This window comes from Myodes glareolus, chromosome 9 (genome assembly GCF_982192425.1).
Source record: "Myodes glareolus chromosome 9, mMyoGla1.1, whole genome shotgun sequence".
Taxonomy (NCBI): domain Eukaryota; kingdom Metazoa; phylum Chordata; class Mammalia; order Rodentia; family Cricetidae; genus Myodes; species Myodes glareolus.
Genome location: NC_142034.1, coordinates 102,252,006 through 102,277,837, shown reverse-complemented (window position 1 = coordinate 102,277,837; position 25,832 = coordinate 102,252,006). Strand labels below are relative to the sequence as shown.

The 25,832-nt window shown below is 43.8% G+C and overlaps 1 protein-coding gene across 1 annotated transcript in view; it reads left to right on the top strand.

Moving 5' to 3' along the window:
* The window catches only part of Grin2a (glutamate ionotropic receptor NMDA type subunit 2A), a 419,855-nt gene that overhangs the window by 319,594 nt on the left and 74,429 nt on the right, over positions 1-25,832 (top strand). The window contains exons 5-9 of the mRNA XM_048433182.3: positions 620-788; positions 892-1,045; positions 6,045-6,170; positions 10,213-10,442; positions 19,570-19,730. Coding sequence (XP_048289139.3) covers positions 620-788; positions 892-1,045; positions 6,045-6,170; positions 10,213-10,442; positions 19,570-19,730 — 840 coding nt within the window. The remainder of the gene's footprint in view (positions 1-619; positions 789-891; positions 1,046-6,044; positions 6,171-10,212; positions 10,443-19,569; positions 19,731-25,832) is intronic.

The window sequence follows — 25,832 nt, the reverse complement described above, 5'->3', positions numbered from 1 at the left end:
TTGGCACACAAGAAGTGGAGACATGAGAATCAGAAGCTCAAAATCATCCTCAGCTACATAAAGAGTCTGAGGACAGCCTGGGCTACATGGAACCCTGCATCACAAAACAAGTTCAGGAGGTAGCTTAGTGGATAAGAGTGCAGGACACGAATGCCCAAAGACCTGAGTTTGAATGCTCAGCACTCGTGTCAAAAGCTGGGTGGGCACGGCTGTATGTTCCTGTAACACCAGCACTGGACAGGAGATGGGAAGGAACATACCATGAAAGATTGTTGGCCAGTCAGTTTAGCCAAAATGGCAAGTGCCTTAGATTCAGTGAGAGACCCTGTCTAAAGAGAGCAAAGTGGAGAGGGATAGAAGGCATGTGGCATCCTCCTCTGACCACTGCATACATGTCCACTACATGTATACACACATACATGTATACATACACACACACATGCACACACACACACACGCAGATGAAGACTAAAGAAGACTTTCAACTCTTGCTTTAAGAACTCACTTCCCCTTTATGAGCTTCCAAAAATATCATCTCATCCAAAAATACAAATGTATACGTAGCCAAGAGCACAGCCTTTCAAGAGTAACTCTCTGTGATCCTGGGTTGTCTTGGCAGCAACTCAACCAACGAAGGGATGAATGTGAAGAAGTGTTGCAAGGGGTTCTGCATTGACATCCTGAAGAAGCTGTCCAGGACTGTGAAGTTTACCTACGACCTTTACCTGGTGACCAATGGGAAGCACGGGAAAAAGGTTAACAACGTGTGGAACGGAATGATAGGTGAAGTAAGTCAGCATTGCTGCCTCCAGGTTCTCATCCCAACAGCGGGCTTGGGGGCCGGTGGTGCTGGGGAGAGATGGTGAAGGTGATGCTCTTTCTTCCATCCAGGTGGTCTACCAACGAGCAGTCATGGCCGTGGGCTCACTCACCATCAACGAGGAGCGTTCTGAAGTGGTGGACTTCTCGGTACCCTTCGTGGAGACAGGAATCAGTGTCATGGTCTCCAGGAGCAATGGCACCGTCTCCCCTTCTGCTTTCCTTGGTATGTGAGTTTCATAGTAATGATCGCTTCCCTGGGGAAAAAAAAAAGACCCAGCCTTTATCCTGGGCTGGGTAATTGCCTCAGTTGGTAAAAAGCTTGCTGTGTAAGCCTGAGGACCCGATTTGTTCCCCAGGTCTCAGGTGGAACTTTCCTCTCCCCTCAGCTCGTATTTTTCACTTATCTTTAACTTGGGCATTTCTGCTGATAAATACCACCGCATATTTAGATACTGGTCTTGATTATGTAGGATGAAAATTAATATATTGCTAAAACCATGAAAACATTAAAAAATAAATTAGTCTGTCGGCCTGCAGCTAATTTAAATAAGCTCTAGACCTTTATTCACCCTCCACACACGCACACTTTCTAGGCCACTAGTCACTCACTCATGGGGAGTAATGGGGACTGCCCATGGTTTACTCTAGAGCTACAGTAAACATAAGTAATCTGAGGACTGCACACTGACAGAGGAGTAATGCGCTCTTAGTTTAGAGTGTGGCTGTCCTTGCCATATAACTTGTAAAATAGGAAATGCTTTCAACTTTCCTTTTAACAGTTTCATAAATGTGTTTACATGAAAGGTAATCAAGGTGGAGCTGTTCTTCCTATTGTCACCTCCCACGAACACGGGTCTGTATGTCCTGCTGGGAGTCATAGCAACTTCATGGCACACAGCCAAGCACAATTAATTTCTTCTTTAAAGTGACTGTGTTATTATAAATTACTTTCTAGAAGCTATCTTGTAAACATCATGAACTTTAGATTATTAACTTTTCCTTGGTATTCATATATAAACGAGCTTGTCCATATTTGGGAAGCTGAAGACAGATGTTTGTCTCAGGAGAAAAGCTCAAAGAGTGAGGGAAAATGGTTTTATTACGGTCAACTAAATTTCTTATACTTTTCCAGAGACAGGAAAACATCATTAGAGAAAATCACAAGGGCTGGAGAAATGGCTCAGTGGCTAAGAGCACTTAACTGCTCTTGTAGAAGATCTGAGTTCAGTTCCCAACACCCACATGGCAGCCTTCAATGACCTATAATTCTAGTTACAGAGAAGCTGACGCCCTCTTCTGGCCTCCGTGGGCACTGCATATATTGGTGCACATAGACACTCACCCAGGCACAAACACACCTGCACTGAATCAATAGATATGGAGATAAATCACTAAGTGATGAATTACAGACTCTAACTTGTGGGTACCAACTGCAAACCTATAGTTTTGCTCCCTTTATCTGCATGTATGCCACGTCAGCAGCCAGTAGCACTTGCAAACCACTTCGCCTTGAGCAGTGTTGACTAACAGGATTCTTGGAGACTGCCTTTTCAAAGCAGCATAGGGAATGGCCGTTTTCATTTCTGATAATCCAGTTAAGCTGTTGAAATCCTTGCCACTCACTGCATTTAAGTTATGTACTTGCTATTCCAATCTTTACAGCCTTTGTTGGTCTAATAACAAGCTGGAGAAAGACATGTATCTTGCTATGTTCTCCCCTTTGTCCCTTGGTTTGATACAGATTCTGAGATCTCATTACACCAGAAAAGTCAACTGACTCCTCCTGCCAGGAATGCGGAGTCTTGGTCGGTGTGAGATAGACATCCACTTGGCTTCTTTGTCCTCTTTTTCCTGCCCTGCCCACCAGACTGTTTAGCACAATGCAGATGCCCTGGGGGCTAAGAAAAGGTTGGGAAGCACGGAATCCATGCAGTAATGTAGAAAGACATGAGTCTTTTTCACAAAACGCTCCATGTCCCTGAACCAGAGAGAACTTTTTGCCAGCACAATCAGAGACAAAGAATATCGAGTGACTTGGCTTATAAAAATGGGTCGCTGATTTTGAATCTGGCCTCAACCCAATTTGGGTAGATTTTTTTATTTTTAAATCTTACCTGTGTCTTTAGAGTATCTCCATAGGAAGTCAACTCTTTTGTCCAATTTAACACCCCTTCTTCATATTGTCTCTTTAAAATAAAGTGAGTTGTGTGGGGAGGAGCTGCTGTCAAAGCTGCTTTTATACAGTAGGTTTCACACTTCTCCTGGTCTCCAGATTACAGTCCTCTCAGACTGGCTGTGCACCCCTTATTTACAGACATCATGTGCAGGTTTTGAAAGTCATAATCAGCCGAGCTAAGCTCCATTTTTCCATTCATGGGCTCAGCCATGCAGAGAGCCTAAACACTCAAAACCTGATTGGGCCGGTCTTCGTTATTTCCTATTCTCTCTCCTCCGTAAACTCCATTAACTCACTCGGGACATGTCGGTCAGGTAACGCTGCTGAGATTTTGTATAAAACCATAACCAGCAGCTCTTCAAGGACAGCGATGGCATCTCTTGTAATGCTGCTATCCAGTTAATTCTAAGAGCTTGCTGAGCAGGTTAGATTCTTTGATCCGCAGAAATGCTAACTTGGAGTCTCCCACACTGAAGTTCCTTTATAGCTAAACATTGAATCTGTTTGAAACCACTGGAGGATATAACTTGCAGCAATTTAAGATATTTCTGGGTCATGCCTCAGATGCTATGGGCTGGTTCACTTATATTCTTTTTCACTTATATTCTTTTTCATAGTTCTCTCTCTCTCTCTCTCTCTCTCTCTCTCTCTCTCTCTCTCTCTCTCTCTCTGTGTGTGTGTGTGTGTGTGTGTGTGTGTGTGGTCTGTGAATAGCAGGATACAAACACATACTTTATCTATTAAAACCAGAATACTGGGCCAATATGATGGCTCAGTGGTTGAAGGCATTCACCACCAAGCCTAACCACTGAGTTCGGTCCCAGGGACTCACAGGATGGAAAGAAAGAATTGATTTTTCCAAGTTGTCTGATAGCTTCCACAAGTGTTCCATGGCAAGCAAGTGTGCATGCACGTATAAGGGCGCGTGCATGCGTGCTCACGCACGTGCACACACACACACACACACACACACACACACACACACACACACACAAAACATACAAGTGACATACACAAAATAAATAACATTCTAGTATGTTAGTGACCAGAATGTATCCTGCCAAACAAAATCTGCTGCAGATTTAAAAGTCCTGACACACAAACAGAACGCTGTACTGATTTACCCGTACATTTTATGATGTTATCAGGTCCTACAGAGAAATGGGAGCTAATTAGTAAGTGTGGTTTTATTAACTGAAGGTGCTTTTTCAGCACCGGGGACAGAACATCACTCATCCTTCTGGCTTTAATTGTGGAAGCTGTCGCCCCATCCGCCATGTGCTGTAAGAAGACAGCAATTAAGAGGCAGTGCGAAAGGCTTTCCCCAGGAAAGCTCACACGCTCATCATGTATGCCGGCAAGACACGCCTTGCCATTAGAACACCCTACTTGCAGAATTACTTTAATATCTTCATTCTTGATGATTAAATACTTTTTTTGATTTCCTAATTATCCATCTACTTATCTTTCTTTTGGATGCACCTCATTACCAGGTTGCAGTGATTCCAGGAACATAATGGTATTTATTATTCTAGCTGAAATCAGCTAAGACAAATTTCAGCTGCCGCCTTGATTCCTTACGCTCATTTTTGTGTTAAGGAAGGAAGTTCTACCGTCACCTGCTGCCCTTTGACATAGTCACACTGTTGAAATAGAATCCCAATTCATTTGCTCCAGGTTCTGAATTATCCAACATCATTAAGGTTTAGACATATCACTTTCTTGCTGTACATTAAGATCACCTCCCTGGATCCTGCCTGTGTCGGGGACCCACAGACTCTATTCCTGACTGTACATTAAGATCACCTCCCTGGTTCCTGCCTGTGTTGGGGACCCACAGACTCTATTCCTGACTTACATTAAGATCACCTCCCTGGACCCTGCCTGTGTCGGGGACTCACAGACTCTATTCGTCACTAATTAACAACCTCATAAAACTTGTAGAAATAGTAAGGCGTTTGCCACCCAGCGGCTTTGTCCCACTTACTACACTTTACTCAAGTGCTTTCTTCTGGGAAAAGACTTTCAGTTCATTTGTGTCTGGGGTGATATCCTCCATACTATGCAATCAGTTGGAGGTGTGTCCATTAAGAATTTTTTTTTGCTGAATTTTCTAACCCATCTGTATCATACATGATAACACAGCTTTAATCAGCTAATGTTCATATTCGCAATCAGGTTAAGTGGACGTGTTCGTTTATATACAGGATCTCTAAACTTTCTAAAATGTTGTAAGACTTAGAACTTTGTGCCCCCCCCACTTCTGAGATACCTGCCTACTGCCCAAGTTATGTATAGTGAACTATTAAGATGTCTTATAAGGGAAGCAACTATTTACCAATCTAAACCCTCATCACCTTTTCTCTCAATGATGTCTTATTGACTTTTACCATGAAAGTAATAGCTCCAAATGACTTTTAGGTGTAGTGAAGCCCACCATCCACCTCAGTAAGACATGTAGGCCACAGAAATCTTATCCATCTGCAGCAGAGGGTGGCAAATTGTGACCTTCTAATATTCTTGACAATGCTAATAATTTATAATCCTTTATGACAGGATATAATTATCCGTCTACTTCTGAAGTTCCCCACAGATCCTCACCACTAGTATATAAAAATTCAAATGAAAATAAAAATTTAAACCACACATTTGTGACTCTATATACTACTAATCTGTGTCTGGCTTGTTTCTCCTCAGCTCTAGTGTTCTGGATGGTTCTATGATCACGTGGGGGCCCTGTGGCCTATTTGTTTGCAGTCTAACATATTCTTTCTCTTCTTATTATTCTTTTTCCTTATATTACCCTTGACCTGGTTTGTATAACGTCACATTCTCTACTCTATTTTTATCATCTCATGTGCAGCCTTATGAAGTTTCTCAAGTCATTAGAAAGAATGAGTTCACGTATGAATGAAAATGACCAGCTTCTTTGGAATGATCAGATTTGCTGACAGCAAGTTCCACAAGCTTATGGGTGGGTGAGCTTCCAGTTGGAGGTGGGGAAGAACTGACGGATATGCATTTGTCCTTACTTTTTTCCCAATAGAACCCTTCAGCGCCTCCGTCTGGGTGATGATGTTTGTGATGCTGCTCATTGTCTCCGCCATTGCTGTCTTTGTTTTTGAATACTTCAGTCCTGTTGGATACAACAGAAACTTAGCCAAAGGGAAAGGTAAGAAAGTCTTCACATACCTGATGCAAAGTGAATGCTATTTCAGAGCTAGGAGGGTAGCTCAGGATGTAAGGTGCATACATGCTGTGCAAGCATGAGGACCTAAGTTCATATCCCAGCACGCATGTGAAGACCAGATGCTATGGTGGGCATCCACAACCCAGCACGGAGGGAATGGAGCAGAAACAGGCAAATTCCGGGGCCTTGCTCGCCAGACATTCTAGTCAGTGGGTGAGCTCTAGGTTCAATGAGACCCTGTCCCAAAAATAAGGTGTAAAGCTCTAGAGGGAAGATGCCCAACTTTGAGCTCAGGCTTCCACATGTGCATGCACATGAGGTCTCACAACTGAATGCACCCTCGTGCACATAAATGCCCAACACGCACACTCACACATGCACACATGCAATACGGAGACAGAGAGTTTTAGTTGTAGAACACTTTCTCCACATTGCTGCACTGCTGTGGCGAATCTTCATAGGAATAGAGTTGGCACATTGACGTGACATGTATGATCTGTTTACTTGTACCAAAAATAGGGTTCAAGCATGAAACAGTTTAATCTTATAATTTGAAGTCAAGAATGGTTAGGTAAAATATCGTTGATATTCAATTTGTTGAGAAAATAGAGTTGAAGGATTTTTGGCAATTTATTTTTAAAATCTAGATCAAAAGAAATATTTAAATCACAACAAATCTCAATTTCAATCTATGCAAATAAAACGACCTGATAGATTCTGCTTGAAGAACATTCTTCAAACTAGTGAATCTTATTTGCATTGTTTGACAATAAATGTAACTATAAAGTGGTGTATTTCCCCAGAGTTAAATTTTCCCCTTGATGGTGTCTTATCATATCGTACTGTACTTGATAAAAAAGAATTGGTAGATGGAAAGTCGAATTTAAAGATAATCTTTGGTTATAACTCACTAAGAGGCTTGTAAACACATCACATCATTTTGAGTAAATTTCTTTTAATGCACGGCACCTCCATAAGTGGATGTTATTAGAAAGATGTTAGCATCGACTCCCTTTCCCCCACAGTGACCTTATATTGCAGAAAACAGGAGACCTTGGGGCCAGGAATAGAACTCAGGTCTACAGTACTTGTCCAGCATGTGAAACGCCCCCAAGTTTGGTACTCTTGCTACAAAAAGAAAAAGAAAAGAGAAAAAAAAAAAACCTTGATGTCTCAAATGTCCTTCTAGAACAGGACGTCTTTTAATTCAACACATACATGTGTAACTTGAAAGATTTACACTCAAAACAGTCGAGAAGTCATGGGAATTTATTGTTTCTTTAAAGCCCTCTCCTTCGTGGCTACCGAAGAACCCTGAATACTGTATTAGCCATCTCCCCAACTCCAAAGGGCCTTGCAGAGATAAAGGTGTGTTTAAGGAAAGGCTGAAGCAGAAAGGGGCTTTCAACACAGTGGTGGTGAGCTGACTCCCCTGATGATCATACGAAGGGGAAACAGGACTTCCACCAGCAGAGTTTGCAGTGGAGGGCTCACACATTCTACGCGTGGACATTTCCTGAGTATATTCTGTGTGTCAAACCCCATGTAGGTGCAGGAGACAAGGTGAATCAGATGGTGGCTTCCTGACTCTCTTGGGTTTTAGGACTTAAGTGGGGAGACAAGAGGTAATGACATTAATCAGCCATTAATTAGTTAATTAGGCATTAATTAGGCATCTCAAATAGTAAAGTGCAAGACGAGTCATGCATTGGTGAGGGGTGGGGCACTGCTTTAGCTAGGGCGCTAAGACAGGAAGGGATTCAGAACCGGCGATGCACAGCTGAGAGCTAAAGGAAGAGCTTAGCTGTGAGAAAAACAGAAAGAGCCTTCAATTAACAGCAGCCGCAGCCGCCAACAGGAAAGTGTGGAGCTGGAACCAGGCCTGACAAGTCAAAAGAAATAGAAAATGAAAGCAAGCCTAGTGGCGCAGCCCTGTCGTTGCAGCTACCAAAAGGCCATTTTGGTTACAAAGCAGGTTCTAGACTAGTCTGGGAAAATTGCAACAGACTTTTCAGAAGGGCTGGTGTGTACAGGACCCTGGGTTTCACTCCTGCAATAGAAACACATACACAAATAAAAAAGATGGAAGACCTGAAATTGGGAGAAAGATGTGATGGGGGGGGGTTCCCCAGGGGAGTTTGAGGTGGGGAGTAAGTAACGGATGTGATCAAAATGCATTGTATACATCTATGAAATTCCAGACATAATAAAGCAAAAACAATTAGGGTAGTTGGGACTAGAATAAAGGCTATGAAGGTGGAGGCAGGGGGATACATCGTGGAGAATAAAGATGATTCGAAGAACATTTTCTTCAGTGCTTCGTCCCTTGGCCAAAGTATGCACTGGAAGCTTATCATAAGAAAACTATCTAAAGAATACTGAACGATCCAGCATACACTCTCGCCTTTTCCATGCTTGCTCCTTATTAGTGTCCTGCTCCTGTGCATGTGACAGCTCAGGAAATGAGAGCTCCTTGTTTCTCCATGACATGTTACATTTCACTACACTTTATGGGTTAAGTCACATGGTGCAGTAACATTATTCATGGATCAGGAATCCCCCAAAGTGTTCCCAGGATCCCCCTCTCAGCCTCCTGTGTGTGACTCCTAAATGGCTGTCACTGCTGGTCAGCTTTTCTGTAATTAAGTAACTGATGAAGTTAGTAGATTGGATCAAGTGTTCCTGACCTCTTGGAAATAAATTCAGAAAATCATAAAATTAGGCAGAGAGAGCCAGGGGAGATTGAGATCGAGAATTATAGGGTTAGCCACATTCTCCTCCATGCATTGCACGGTGGGCACTGTGGCTGTCGGAGCAAGTCCATTGTCCAGTGGAGAAAGATTCTTCTCTTAGGTCCCTGCCCAGAGCGTCTTCCCTCCCGTCCAGCAGAACCCTCTTCTGCTGCTTTATTTATTGCCCACTCTGCTAGCATTGCCAGATGAGGTCTTGGTAGATCATTTAGCCACATCTTCATTTACTTAAATGACATAAAAATTAACCTTCTTCTCAAAGAAGGCGTTTTTCTCTCTCAGGCCGAGGGCATAATTGATTTTTTTTTCCGGGTATAGTATGAAGTCTGGAAAACCCTCACTTGAGTGCTTTACTGTCCTCATATGCCCCCTCCCAATAAATTTCCACATATTGCTCTGCCTCCTGGTTAAGCCAGTCACTAGGAACACTTAAGAAACCGAAAAAGAACACACTGCTGAGAGGATTCAGATGACAAAGGACAGAGATGTGATGTCAGCCCAGTCTCTGCGACCCGCAGTGAAACCTCCCCCTTCTGAGAAACACTGGGAGAATTAGGCTCTAGCGTCTGATCCTCAATGCCTCCATCCAGAAGGAGTCTGATTCTTATATTGTGCACACTTTACTTGTGAATTTGAACAGAAGCAACTTCCAAGGACAGCTGTGTTTGAACCCCAGCATACTCTTGCCAGATTGAATGGCTCTTAGGGATATCAGCTCGCTCTTGCCAGATTGAATGATCCTAGGAATAGCCAGCAGTGAGGCAATCCCCACCTCCACCCCATACATACTTCTGCAGGCTTCCCTTACATTTACTTTACGTATTTCAATTATTTGAGAATTTCATAAATGCATTTAACGTGTTTTGATCAAACCTATCCCCAATTCCCTCTTTCAAGTTCTCCTTTACATTTTTTAAGGAGTTTGGTTCCCCAAATGGAAACCAAATCCAAATTTAAAAACATGTCCTAACACCACTTTTCACGGGAAACCCATTTTGCATAACTATTTTCTTTTTAAGAAATGTGGTAAAAATCCAGCTAGATGGAAATGTGAGGAAAATGTTAATTATCTTAAAGCCAAAAAGAAGTTGACTACAGTAAGGTTCTGGGGACAATGGAAAATCATAACAGTGCCAGGCTTCTGTCTTCCATCCCTCCAGTGCTACTGGTGAGTGCTACTGTACACACACACACACACACACACACACACGCACACACATGCACACACGTGCACTCTGTAAAAATGCTGTAACTATTTTTTCTGTCATCTACAGCTCCCCATGGACCTTCTTTTACCATTGGCAAAGCTATATGGCTCCTCTGGGGCCTGGTCTTTAACAACTCTGTACCGGTCCAGAATCCTAAAGGCACAACCAGCAAGATCATGGTGTCGGTGTGGGCCTTCTTTGCTGTCATTTTTCTGGCCAGTTACACAGCCAACTTGGCTGCCTTCATGATCCAGGAGGAGTTTGTGGACCAAGTGACAGGCCTCAGTGACAAGAAGGTAAGGAGCCCCTTTTCCTTGCTGACTGAGGTTTCATGTCAACTACTGTGCTCAGAAGGGGTGATTTGGGATTTAGGGTTCAACTGTCTATTCTATAACCCAAAAGCAGGAGATTTCTTCCATAAATTGAGTATTTATGAAATAAATCAGAGACGCCATCTTAAATGCCACTGCGTGGTGTGTAACCAATTCTGGATCCCAGCTTCTCTGTGTGGTCACTTCTCGCATTTATAAGATCTTAAGGATGCTTACACCATGGCTCTGCAGCTCCAAATCACTCTGCAGCATTGGATGAAGCTCAGTCTCCATGGAAATTTGACTTTGAGGCGGGTGTGATGCCCCGACAGGAAGAAACAAACACTGGGAGAAGAGCTGTTGGTACCTCTAGTTCTCTGTGAACTCCAATGCATCTTATCTATATAATATACCTCGAATTCCCACATAAGACATTATATAAACTCACCCCTAAGCTCCATCCAGAAGCAATTGTTTTGTCTGTTCTCTACTACACAATCAAGTCACCCTAGTTGGTGGCACAGAATAAGCACAGGGTTCTCTGCCACTGTCTCTTCTTAGCTGGGCTCTGTAGCACCCTCCCTTCCCATCCTGTCTCCCCATCCTGTCTCCCTGTCCTTCTTCCCTGTCCTCTCTCCCCGTCCTACACTGAATCCCAGAAAGGGCTGTGTGGTTTGACTGAATTTTCAGAACCTCACACGGAGGATGACGAGAGGTAAAGTGGGTTCATTCTCCTATTGAAATTTTAGCTCAGGAAACAAATCCTGACTTGCTAAACTCAGCAGTGCTGAGCCTGCAGCGCAGCGGAGCTTTGCTGTCTCGTGTGTGAGGATAATTTGTCTCTTTATAAAACCTCCCTGTCGCATCTTGTTGACATAAGTCTGCATCTACCCTTTTGGCATTCATCAACAAACTGCTGAGTAGAAAATCAGTCTGTGAAAAGCCTTCAGAGCTCATCCATACACTCTTGGAGAAAGGGGTACACGCTGTCCTAGAAACAAAGACAGCGAGAGGTCAAAGATGGAGTCACCTTCACAGACGTGACTTAGGAGTGTCTGGTCTCTCTCAGAGGGCTGGAAAACTCCCACACAGCTGTAATAGATGCCCTTCCATTCCAACCTCCTCCCCTATATTCCCTTCATCTTGCTCCCTAAAGTTCCCTTCCCTGTTCCCGCACACTCCCCAAGTTCATTTCCACCAGAGCGCTTTGGGCTTCCTGGTCCTGTGCGTGGACCGTTTTACCCCTATTTTCTCGTGGCTGCTCTTCTTTGAATTTCAGGTTGGAGAGAAAATATCAAGCCCTCAGAGAGATCTTTCCTGGCTACTGGTGTGAACTTGGCAGACTGAACCAGAGCTCTGGAGAAACCTGAGATTTTAGTAGGAAGAAATAAACAGTACACAAGTAAAGAGGAGAGGAAAGGGAAGTGCCCAGCAGACAAGGACCTTAAGGGGTTGATTAACTAAAGCATCTCAGGAAAGAGGAGCTCAGAGCTGGTCAGTTTGTCTGTCTGTCTTTTTTTCTTTGATTTTTTTTTTTTTTTTGTCGTTGGGGAACTGGGGCCACTGCATTCTTCACAAATACTCTGTCACTGAGCTCCAGCCCCAGCACCCTTTAGACTTTCTGCTTTGAGACAGGGTCTCATCGCAGGCTGACTGTGAACTCATTCTGGTCTTGACAGGCTTTGAACTTGTAATCCTTTTGCTTTGGTTTCTTGAGTAGTTGGAATTAGATGCCTGCGCCTCCAGGCTCCAGTAGAAAAGTTCTTTATATGGAATTCCTAGCACTTAGGGGTTGTTTGGTGTCAGGGTTGATCAAATGCGTAAATGCCTTATGCTATGTTAGACATGTGTACGCCTCACTTGAGTCCCCTGGACCCTCTCCAGACCTGTGTCCTCAGCACCTTTGCCTGCTATTTGCAAGGCTCTTCAGCAATGGTAGAACTGAGGTCACCTGTAACTAATGCCACACTACAAAGCCCAGGTGCTCTCCCACTCTTCAATGGACAAATGGAGGTATGCAGACTCTTCAGAGCTATGCACAGACCCAACAGGGACAGACTTGCCTCTGCTAGACCATCAGGCGGACCCTTGGCCAGCTCCCTGCCCCACTTAACAGCCCTTCTCCCTGTTTGGTTTGCACCCAACTCCGTTATTACTAAGCCATTTTCATCTGACATTTTGGCTCAGGGTTTAGATCGGAGACCCCATCTGAGGCAAGGGGCATCCACAGGCCACCCAAGTATCACATCTAGAGGCAGAAATAGATCTCCATTTCCTTTCGGCCAGGACTAGCCACACCATGGACCCTCACTGCCTGCCGGTTCTTCTCTGCGAATCTAGGATTCACCCTTTTGGAGAAGGTCAAAGATGCTGGAACTGTGCATGTGCCTTTGTCCTAATAAGCTTTCTGTTGCCATGGCAAAACATTGACCAAAAGCCACATAGCCATTACCAAGGAAAGCCAGGACAGGAGCTGAAGACAGGAACCTGGAGGCAAGAACTGAAGCAGAGGCCGTGGAGGATGCAGCTTCGTGGTTACTTCTAGGTCATGTTCAGTGACCACCTGTGTAGGGTGTGCTGGCCCCTCCTACATTGATTAGCAATTAAGAAAAGGCCCCTCAGACATTCCCACAGACAAATCTGATGGAAGAAATTCCTCAATGGAGATCCACTCTTCCTAAGCGTGTCTAGTTTATGTCAAGCTGTTGGAAACTGTGAGAGCTTTATGCCCGTTGATGTCTCCAGGCACAAAGTGCTGTTCAGCAACCCCATTACATGATAGGGTCAAAGAGGCAGCTCCTAGAGGAGGCAGCTGGGAGACACAGTGTGAAACTCTGCTCTGAGTGGGAGGCTTTTCCACGAAATCAGTTGATAATTTATTTTGCTTTCTCTCATGCTCCTGTGGGAACATGTAGAGGTCAGAGGTCAATGTCAATTTGTCTTCCCCAGTCACTCTCCACATAATGCTTTTAAACAAGACCTGCTACTAAACCAGGCACTCACTTTTGGTGGTAGACTGGCTGATTAGAAAGCCCCTGGGACCCCCTTGTTTCTACTTCCCTTTCCCTCCCCCGTCCTAGTGTTATAGGTGTATGTTGCCATGCTCAATGTATTTATGGAAACTTGGGATCCAAATTCACATCCTCATGTTTGTGCAACAGACACCTTACCCTCCAAGCTATTTCCTCAGCCCCTTGATGCTATTTCCAAAGACAGAGAAAGAAATCCCTTGCACTGTAATTCAGAGTTTAAATAATATGACTACTTGTGAACAAACTAATTTAAAGCACCAATCACGTGACTGACCTTCTCTGGTTTGGAAGTACCCAGTAGCAGATGCTGTATCCCCATGGGACCCAGCTCAGCTCCCATGCTCAGAGCATTGAACACAAACTGATAGCACTTTTAATTAAATGTGCGATGCGATTCAATAAGCAGAAAGTTTCCAAGTAAAGAATCTAAATGCTCCTAGAAGATCAAGAGCAGTTACATTAGGGAAGTTTGCAAAAATGGAAGTCTGTACTTACTCAGTTTAACACTGTCCACAGGGGTTGAGTTTGCTTTGCTGTGTTTTAATCATGAATACCCGTGTGACTGCTCAGGTGTGAGAGTCTTTTAAACTGGCACTTGGTGTGAAAGAAACATGTTTGAGGCTCATTGTGTGTGCAGATGGACTTGGGCTCACAGAACAAGCAGGCGGATCTGGGAAAGAGACTATAAAGGAAAGCTGGAATCTTAGTGAGTGCCCTTTTCAAAATGTTGGCACTCACATTGACAGAGAAAGTCCATCTCTGAGAGGAAGAGGGCCTCGCTTGGGGTCAAACCCGGCCATGGCCTCTGATGGTCAAGGCTACTCATATCTCAGTATCCTCAGGCCTTAATTTCTGAACAAAAATATGCTGATTCTGTTCTGGCAAGTAGATGTGAGGATTAGGGATAATCTCCTTACCATGTGTAGGGTACTACTTATGTGATATTTCCTCCTTCCCACTTCCTCTTTGCACTGCCTCCTCCTTCCTGTTCTTCCTGCTCCTGCTTCTTTCCTTTGCCATTATTACTGCCTTCTTCAAACTTTTCCACTTCCGGAGCCTGAGAAGTTATTGCACTGAGTTGGGCTCCTGCAACTACCCATGCAGGGTTCAGAGGCTTCCCAGGCAGAGGAGCGCTGTGTGTTCCTTCTCAGAGTCATGGTGCAGTGTGTGGGGGGGGTGGGAGGAGGCATGTCACAGGAGCTGAGTGTTCCTTCTCAGAGTCATGATGCAGGGATGGGGAGTGGAGGGTGGGGTGGGGGGAGGTATGTCACACTAGGCAGGGAGGTCTCTCAACCAATCTTTCCTTTGCTGAGAGCCAAGTTTGTTTGATCCCCCATCCAGAAACATAAGGTATGTGCTACAGAAGTAGCTCAGCCACTAAAGGGCTTGCCTTGAAGTACACTAGGACCTGAATTTAATCCTCAGAACCTGTGTCACAAAGACTAGGTGTGGTGGCACATGCTTACTATCTCAGTGCTGGGGACGGGACATGTAGGAGGCCACTTGTTTGTTCCCAGCTGCTCAACCCTGAAATAATCACACAGAAACTATATTATTTGCAATACTGTTTGGCCAATAGCTTAAGCATATTTCTAGCTTGCTCTTATATCTTAAACTAACCCATCTCCATTAGTCTGTGTATTGCCACGTGGCTGTGGCTTTCTGGGGAAATGTCCATCTGGAGTCTCTCTAGCCAGGCTACATGGCTTGTCTTTAACTCTGCCTTCTTTCTCCCAGAATTCAGTTTAGTTTTCCTGCCTAGCTTTATTTCTGTAAGCTACTGGCCAAAACAGATTTATTCATTAACCAATAAAAGCAACACATATACAAACGGACTTCCCACACCATTTCCCCTTTTCTGTTTAAATAAAAAGGAAGGTTTTAACTTTTACATAGTAAAATTACATATAACAAAATAGTTATCAAGCAAGAATTACAGTTATAATATTTATATCTGCTTTTTATCATTTATCATAGCTAAGGAAAACTATAATTATAGGTATCTATTCTTCAACTCCACCAAATACCTCAGAAGGATATAATATTACCTAAGTAAACAGGAAGTGCATTGGAAGCCACTTCCAAAACTCTAGAATTGACAGAGACATCTCACTACCTGAACAGTCACCCAAAGCTCTTCTGTACTGTTGGGGCATCCATCTCTTGTTGGCCCTTGGGTCTCATTGACCTGCCTGAAGATTTCCTGGCTAGTAGAAATTCTGTCTCAGAAAAGTTGGATGGAACCCGAGGAACCACACTGGACATTGCTCTCTGACCTCAATATGTACTACACTCACATGCTGGTACACCTGAACACACATGACTCACCCTCTGAGGACCATGCTAGGACTAGAGATCCCAGTTACTAGGTATTTCTAGTTTATAGACATGTGAGGAACACCTTCCTCAAGTTTATAGCTTCGGCTTCGTAAGGATACAAAGTGAAGAAATGTCCTGGTTAATTGCTGAAGTTTATTTTGAAAATTGTATTTCTTAGCTCTGTGTCTATCTCCTCCATCATAAATGCATGGCATAGGTTATTCACTTAGATGACCTTCAGACATGTCCCCTCACTGAATAGAGATGAAAGAAAATTAGGAAAAGATTCCATGTTCTCCGTGCTAGGAGACTGGTTGAAGTTATGTTGAGTGATGACAGTTACCAAGAACAGCACACATGTGATCACTGTGGAACATGTAATATGATCTGCATGAAGCAATTGAATTACATGCCATTTCAAGCATGATATAGCTAATCCCCAAAGCTATGCATAATGTATAGATAAGAGAAACCGTTTCGGTGGGCTTCCTGGACTGCTCCAAACAACCCCGTTCCGAAGTGGGAGATGAGGAGCATCAGGAGCTGGGAGGGGCTTCCCTGATCTGGACCCACTGCTCCTCTGTGCTCCCACGGACATAGGAGGCTCTGTGCCACCCCTGCCTTCACTGAAGCTGCACCTGCTCCTTTCTGTTTGTTGGCTGGGAGGAAGTCTCTCACCAGAAATCATTCCAGTAGGAAACACTGGGTTGTCCACAGTGCAGTTGAGAAAGATGAGCCACCATGACCCTTTTCAGATGGAGGGTCCTGACTCTCCAGTAAACCATAGAATTTATGTGAAGGTTTGGGATCTTTAAACAATGACCTTTAAACTTTAAACAGTGAACCTATGGATGGGTACTAGTGATGGGTGCACAAAGTGAGTGTGTTTACTGCCAGTGAAAGGGACATTTAAATGTTTTAAATGATATGTTCTATGTTGTGTACATTTTATTTCAACTTTGAAATACGTGAACATACTTTCCAGGAAAAATTGCATTGTGGCATCAGAGTGTGTTACATGTAGAAAGAATGACCACCTCTAAGGTGTGTGCGTGTATGTGTGTGTGTGCGCGTGCATGTGCGCAGGCATGTGCATGTACAGGTAGCAATAAAAAGTGTATAGTGAATCACTGTTTAACAAATTGACAGTCTTTGATCTAGTGAGGAAGGCCTGGGTGTTGGTGGGGGCTGTTATTGCTGTCTGAAGATGTGGGACTTAGGATTTGTCTGTCTTTGTGCAAAACAGAGGCAAAGGGGAAAATGCATCTTAGTGCTGCATCTCTGCATCAGTCGAAGAGAGAAGTGGAAGGCTTTTACTCAAACAGACCCTCTCCTGTGTCGCTGGAGATTGGCAATGGCTGATTCAGCCCCTAGATTTATGAGTGGCACCATGAGGACTGTTACCCCACAGCCTGCAGCTGCTGTGCAAGGCAGTCTGGGCTTGCACTTTCTCTTCTGGTGATGAGCAAGGTTGCTGTATGGCAGAGTGAGTGCACAGAGCTCTATGCCGCATGCACACACATGTGTTCATGCAGTGCACATGTGAATGCATACCCATATAGACATATGTACATATGTGCACACATACACATACAATATATGCATACATGCATGCTCATACATGCATGCATGCGAATGAACACATTCCTGCACACACATATACATACGTTTATCTCCTTGCATATACATGCACACACATACACACATGTAATATGCATATGCATGCCATACATGCACACATGTATACATATATTCTCTCTCCTTCCCTTCCCCTCTCTCAGTGCAAGGTTCAGCCAGGCAGGAGGCTTTAGTTTAGACAATGGATGGCCCCTTCTCCCAGGTCCAGTTATAGCTGCCAATTCTGCAGCAGCACGAATCATTTTGACAAAAATGATTTTCAACTGAATTTCTAACTAACAGTGGAAAAGAAGTGTGAGTTTTAGAAGCAACACTAGTGCCTCTGGCTGATCTAGCTCTTGAGTAAGCTTGGCCACTGTCTCTGGCAGTTCTTAGTTTCTCAGAAAGCACATGATCTGCCAGTTGGAGAGATCCCTGGACTGTGATCCTAGCATTGACACAGGTTTGCTGGGTATTCTTGCCATTTCAGGATCCCCATGTCCTCCTTATATAGTCCATTTTCGAGACAATGTCTCCATGTGTGGCCCAGGCTGACCTTGAACTTGTGACCTTCCTGCCTCAGACTGAGTGCACCACCACGACCAGTTTTTGCACAGGTCATATAACCCAAATCTCAGTTTCCTCATACACAGAATGGAGCTGTACGGTTAGCCTCATATCTGAGCTGGCATGAGGTTGCATGATCAATATTTTTAGAAGGTTGGCACACACTGTTACCCATGTGAGTCCTGAAAGATGCCAGTTATTAGAAAGTAACTAAACTGACAAAACACAGGTCCTTATGACTATTGCCTTCTACTTTTATTAAGTCTCAGTCTGCAGAAAATGCGAATTGACCTCTCATTTTTGCCCATAACGAACAAAAAGTACTAAAGCATTGTTTCCAATACTTTCTTCTTTGCAGCAGTTTGGCAAGTGTTATGTTGTTCAGTCTTCAGAGACTCTGCAGGGCAGTGCTGAGGTGGTCCCACTGCATGACCCCTGCCTCTGCTGCCTCTGGGAGCAGCTGTGTTTCTAGGATTCAGGCTACACCAGTTGATTTCTAATTGGGTTGAATATCCTGAAACATGACCTAAGTACATTATATATGTACATAAAAAGTTCTAACAAAACTGGTAATTGTGTATAATTAATCTTATATTAATAAAATATTTTAAATATGTAAACATGGGGCTGGAGTGATTGCTCAGTCAGCCAGGTGCCTTGCAGGCATGAAACTCGAGTTTCTTCTCCCAGAACTCCATCCAGACTAGAGTGTTTGGAGAGTTCCAGGTTCAGTGAAAGACCCTGTCTCAAAACAAGGTGGATTTGTCTTGAGGAATGATAGCTAAGGTTGATCTTTACCCATCACATACAGGCATACATATGAGCAGCAGCACACACACGAACACAACGTTTATACACACGCACATACACCCACGCTTACACACACACACACACACACACACACACACACACACACACACACACACACATGAGAGAGAGAGCTATAGGCAGGTAGTACCAGCCAGTCAGTCAAGAACCAATCATGGAACATAGAAAACTTCCATGCAAATCTGAGAATCCGAGGAAACAACAGTGGGAGCTTTGGCTCACAAACTTTCCCTGGGTCTGCCATGAGCCAGGCATTGTGGATGACAGTGGTTAGGATCCCACAGATACCGCCTGTGTGAATGGCTGAGAGAATGGAGGATGGATGACAGTACACAGCCGTCTTCTGGAGATCAGAGCAAGATGTGGCTGGTAGTAACCACAAAAAAGGAAAAACTCCTCATAAAACAGGTAAGTGAATTTGGAAGAAGTAGGCCCTGAACTCCTTGAGCATATCTTGGTGCCAACTGTATGCCTAACATAAACTAGCCTCAGAAAATATTCATTGAACCACAGATCACAGCGTGTGCTTGGTGCTGGGGAACAGTATAGGAAGCTGAAATGAAAACACAAGCCAGATGCTATCTCCACCTTCCTGGTGATCACAGACCCACAGGAGATGAAATTAAAGCTGAAAGGGGTCTTCTCACTGTTCTGTATTGCTGCATCTTGAACCTCTGTCACTGTACGAATGCTCACTGGTTTCTTCTCTCTCTTCTTTTCATTCTTCCCTCCCCTAACACCCCCTCCAGTTTCAGAGACCTCATGACTATTCCCCGCCTTTCCGATTTGGGACAGTACCCAATGGGAGTACAGAGAGGAATATCCGTAACAACTACCCCTATATGCACCAGTACATGACCAAATTCAACCAGAGGGGAGTAGAGGACGCCTTGGTCAGCTTGAAAACAGGGTAAGGACAATGGCTCCTTCTTCTCTGCAGGCATCAGTGCTTAAACATGACAGCAACAGACCCTGCATGCCTTGGTGCTTATCTGTGAGACTGCCTGTTTTTTGGAGAGGTCCTGCAGGCTAGATGGCCTCCAGCAGAGGAGTGTTTGTGTTAATCTGATGAACATCATGGGCTGCCTGTTAAAAGGAAGCAGCCCACAAAGTGTAGAAATGTGAAAAGCCCAGGGGGTTCTATAAGCTGGTAAAGAAGTTGGTCCAACTCCATGGGATATTTTAGCCAAGTAGAAAGACCTAAAAAGGTCGAGAATTTAAGAAAGTAAAGCTAGATTTCCATTATGTTATTTTGGGAGGGTCGAATACTGCTAACAGCTTGACAGTGCAATATTGATGAAGGTGGCTGGGGATGAGGCTCAGAGGAAAGTCTGTGTCTGGAATGCAGACATTCTAAATTTCATTCTTGATACACCGAACAAAAGTGTGAGGGACAAAGGAAAGAGATAAGAGCACAAATCTTTTCTAAAAACACAGCCAGTGTTCTTGTCCACCCATTGACATGGCGGAATAGAGCTGTATTACTCAGGAGTCTTTAGAGAGACAGAACTGATAGAAAGAGAAAGAGAGAGAGAGAGAGAGAGAGAGAGAGAGAGAGAGAGAGAGAGAATGTGTGTAAAGGGGATTTATTAGAATGACTTACAGGCTGTTATCCAATTAGTCCAACAATGTCTACCAATGGAAGGTCTAAGAATACAGTAGTTGTTCAGTTCATGAGGTTGGATTTCTCAGGGGATCTTCAGTATACGCCTGCCATCAAGAGCAAGCAGGCAGAGAGCTCACCTTCTTCATCCACGTGTGTTCTTTATACAGGCTGACAGCACAAGGGTAGCCCAGATTAAAGATGTATCTTTCCACATCAAAAGATCTGGATTATAAGTGGGCCTTCCCACTTAAAATGATTTAATTAAGAAATAAAATCCTCACAGGCATATCCAGCCAATTGGGTTTTAATTAATTCCAGATGTAATCAAGTTGTTAACCAAGAGTAGCCATCACTAATCCATGCCTTGTCAACTTGATACACAACCATATTTCCTTATGGCATACCTTCATCTACAAATGAAAATTATAACTAGGTTGTAATTTCACCTAATGTAACTATCACTTGTACAACTGTAAGCACATTATAAATTTTAGAGTAGGTGGTAATGTCCCTTGAGGGACATTCTTTTAACACTGAAACTCAAATATGATAATCACTGACATTCTCTTAATTGATGTTATATTACTTGATAAATATAATGAGGAAAAAACATGAATATCTGTAAAAACACATGCTAACAAACTACGGCAGAGACAGGTATGCCAACTATTGTCCTCATTTCTGCAGCTGGTCACGTCGCCTTAGCTGGTGTTTATAACTACCTTCCTCTACTACCCATTCTGTACTTTCTTTTACCCTCAGCAAGCACTTCAGAACGTCTTGGCTCTTTTCCTGGAGGAGCGACCCATACTCTCATTCCTCATGGGGCTGTGCCATTTGGCATCCTCCCCGGATTAGGCTGCTATAGTTCCCCATTAACTTTAATCACAGGACATGGTAGCACCCAGAGACACCCTGAAGGATCTCCTGCACTCCAGACATAATCTTTCTTACCTCCCTTGTAGAGAAGCAGTCCCATTTCCCCATGGTAATCTAGATCAATCACCTTTGCTAGCACTGTTATTCCTTTCTTCGCCTGTTAGCTTAAGGGCATCAGAAGCCCAGCGTGACCATGGGGAAATTTGAGCTTCCAGTTCAATGAATGTTTGTTCTGTCTTCTGGCTTGAGTGCTCCCTGCTCTGAAACCAAAACTTTTAGGCCAGCAGAACTTAAAGTCTCAGGAACAGAAAGCAGTTTTACCAGTGGGTCACTAGGGGTAATAGTGAACAGAACTGTGCACTTTTCCTTCCCATGATTCCTGGACCCATGGATCCTGGCTATGGGAGAAACCATACCATACGTATATTGGATGCTGATTCAAGACATATACCGCCTTTTAGAAAGCATTGCTCCAGCCCTCCAGACTGCTGCCACCTAATTGACTCTTTAACTATGTCTTCAAAGGACTATTTTATCTTTCTATCAGGCAAGATGTTTCAGAATAGTGGAGAAGTAAGATAGTAAGACCAGTGCACTTCATGATCATGGACCCTTTGTCATACTTCTCTGGCTACAATGTGAGTTCCTTGATCAGAAACAATACTCTGTAAAGCTCTATAAATCAGTGGTTGGTAGTTTTGGCAGAGAAGCATTACTTGCAGGAAAGGCAAATCCATAACTAGAGTAAGTATCTACTCCAGTAAGGACAAAGCATTGTCCTGTCCACAGAGGAAATGGTCCAATGTAGTCAACCTGTCACCAGATCGCTGGCTGGCCACCCAGGGAAATGGTGCCATATCTGGGGCTCAGTGTTGGTCTCTGCTGTTGGTAGATCTAGCACTCAGCAGCAGTTGTACTCAGAGCAGCCTGGGTGAGTGGAACTCTATGTTGTGGAGCACCTGTAGAGCCCCCATCTGCATTACCATGGCCACTTTGTGGGTCCATTGGGCAATGACAGGGATGATTGGGGAGAGAGGCTGACTGTTCACAGAATGGGTCATCCTATCTGCTTGAGTACTGAGCTCTTCCTCTGCTGGTCACCTTTTGGTGAACATTTACATGGGACACAGGTATCTTCGCATCCTTTGCCCATTTGCTGAGATCTATCCATATACTTCTTCCCCCAGATGTCTTTCTCACCAACTTTATAATCTCTAAGTTCTGACCATCCAATCTGTGAATCAGTGAACAATTTCATATCTGGCCATTTCTCCTTCAAAAAAAAAAACAAAAAACAAAAACAAACCTGTATGTCATGTGTACTGCCTGAGGTTCAGGTTCAGCCCACTGTGAAGATGTGAAGATTTCCCTTTGCCAATGTCTTTTAGGGTTGTCCCAGAAAGAGACTGTAATGCTACAGTTTTCCAATTCTGGGTGATGTCTACATAACATGCAGAACCATCCATAAACCAGGTCCTTAGTCTTCTCTTCCTCAGTCAGCTGATCATAGGATACATACCATGCAGCTACAGGTGCATGCTGGGTAATCCAGGGAGTAGGCAACCCAGGCATTTTGGCAACTTCTTCACGTAACTTGCTCATGCCTGCAGGGTCTGTCTGGCCCAATCACATCTATACCACTTTCATTTGATAATAGATTTCTGCTGTACACATCCTACTTTATGACTTTATGGGTCAGATAACACCCAGCTCATGATAGGCAGCTCAGGTTACATGGTAACTTGATGATGCATGGTCAGACGTTCATTTTCTTCCAAGGCTCAATATCAGACCAAGATCTGTCTTTCAAAGGGAGAATAATTGTCTTCAGATGAAGATAGAGCTTTGCTCCAAAATCCCAAAGGTCTCTTCAGTGATCCACCTATAGGGGCTTGCAAACAGCATCCCTGTCTGACATAGACACTCCGTTTACATTGGGCCTGCTGGATCATATGGTCCAAATGTAGAACAGCCTGCAGATCAGTCTAGACCTGTTGAAGAACCTTCTTCTGTCCCAGGTTCCAGTCAAACTGTAACAGCCATCATGTCATATATCAGGAAACAAATGTGAGAATCCTGCCAACTTCTACGACTATCTCTCTAAATTATACATTGTGGGACTGGGGACATAACCACAGGGTGATTTTGGAAACCCACTGTGCCTTCACAGTGGACTTCAGCCCACCTTCTATTAATCATCTGATCTCCATACGCCCCTACTTTAACTGAGGGCCACAATGTTTCTTGGGGTCTTCCAGAATCAGTGCCAATTCAGAGCCAATATCCAACAGACCTCAGAAAGCCTCTTGTTTCCTTTCCCCTAATTCTCAGTTCCCCTTGTAAAAGACCATGCGTCCCTCTGGGGCAGGACTGGAGAAAAGCTAAGAGTAAAACGTTTAGGTATTTTAGCAAGGTCTTCCTCAGGGAAACCTGGGTATTTTTTACTCAAGAGTTTCTGGATTGACAAACTGGCTCATGTCTGGAAGTTGATTCACAGGCTGAGATCCCCTTTGCCGTGATCCAGTGTAGCCTTTCTTTCATTTGTTTGAGAATTTTTCCACTTATGCAGATGAAACAAAAGTTTAGTAGACTTCTCATAGTGTTATTTTATTTGTATTTTAATAAATAAAGCTTGCCTGAAATTCAGAGAGTAAACAACTGCACTGATCAGCCTTACAGACCAGGCAGTTGTGACACACCCCTTCAATCCCAGTAGTCACACCAGTTTGCCATAGAGACCTGGTGGTATTGGTGCCTGCCTTCAATTCCAGCACTAGAGAGGAATATAAGACAGAGGACACAGATATCACACACTGTCTCATTCTGAGATTCCTGGAGGCAGGATCACCATTTCAGACTGAGGTAGAGGTAAGAACCAGTGGCTGGTTGTTCTCCTTTTATGACCTTCAAATTGAACCCCAATTTCTGTCTCTGGGTTTCTACTAATCATGCTACCACTTTATATCATGCCTAGAAACATCATGATTGATTAACCTGGTGGTTCTCAAACCTGTGGGTCACAACCTCTTGGGGGTTGAATGATCTTTTCACAGGGGTCACCTAAGACTATATGCATATCACATATTTGCATTATTATTCATAATAGTAAGAAAATTTTAGTTATAAAATAATTTTATGGCTGAGGATCACCACAGCATGAGAAACTGTATTAAGGGGTCATAGTATTAGGAAGGTTGAGAATCACTGGATTAGGGAGTTCCAAAGGTCCATACACATCATGTCATCACAAAATCACTTTGTGTATGCTGACCTTTATGGGTCATGCCATTTTGAACATAGATTTGTCTATGATGCCCATTATGACAACCTGGATCACTTTGCTTTTTGTAATTTAGTGTTGCCACCTCGCCCCTTTGCCTCAGAACCCAACTAAACCCAATACATTTAATTCATCCAGCTGAGCAGCAGCATCTCCAACCCTAAGGTCTGGCACAAGGAAAAGGGAGACAACAAAGCTCTTCAAATGTGTTGGTGACTCTCTCACCAACACAGTCTGTAAGGCTGATCAGTGCAGTTGTGCCTTTAGGATTAGTCGCTTCCAGATATAGTCAAGTTGAAAACCAACAATAACTATTATGACCCCCGTATGACAAAAGGCAGTGTACAACTTGGGAGTGGAAACAGGTGGATTCCTTGGGCTCACTAGCCAGTCAGTCAAGACAAAGCAGCAGGCTTTAGTGAAAAACCCCATTTGATTCTACTGCATGAGCTGACTTTTTTGGGAGCCTGGTTTGTTTGGATACTCGCCTTTATAGACCTGGATGGAGGGGGGAGGACCTTGGACCTCCCACGGAGCAAGGAACCCTGACTGCTCTTAGGACTAGAGAGGGAAGGGGAGGTGGGGAGGGGGAGGAAAAAGGGAGGTGGGGAGGAGGTGGAAATTTTTAATAAATAAATTAATTTTAAAAAACTCATTTCAGGGGGGCAGTGGTGGCGCACACCTTTAATCCCAGCACTCAGGAGGCAGAGGCAGGCAGATCTCTGTGAGTTCGAGGCTAGCCTGGTCTACAGGAGCTAGTTCCAGGACAGGCTCCAAAGCTACAGAGAAACCCTGTCTTGAAAAACCAAAAAAAAAAAAAAGAAAAAAGAAAAAAAACCATTTCAATAAATAATCTGGAGAGCAGCAGCAGAAGATACCAGAAGACATCCTCTGGAGTACACACATGTACTCATATGTGCATCTGCACATACAAGTGTACATACAAACACACAGAAAAGTCTGGGGAGGCAGTTCAGCTGGCTAGAGTATTTACCACACAAACATGGATGTCTGGAATTGATTTACCAGATCCTATGTTTAATATAAAAGACAGATATGGTGATATTTCCTTGAAATCCCAGTGCAGCAGTGGGTGGTGATGGGAGACAGGAGGATCCCTGGTTGGTCAGCCTCATCCCGTCAGTGGACCTGAGACCAGTGAGAGGCCCAGTCTCAACACATAAGCTGGGGAACACATGAGAAGAATCCGGCACTGACCCATTCCAAGCTTCCATACATAAGAGAAG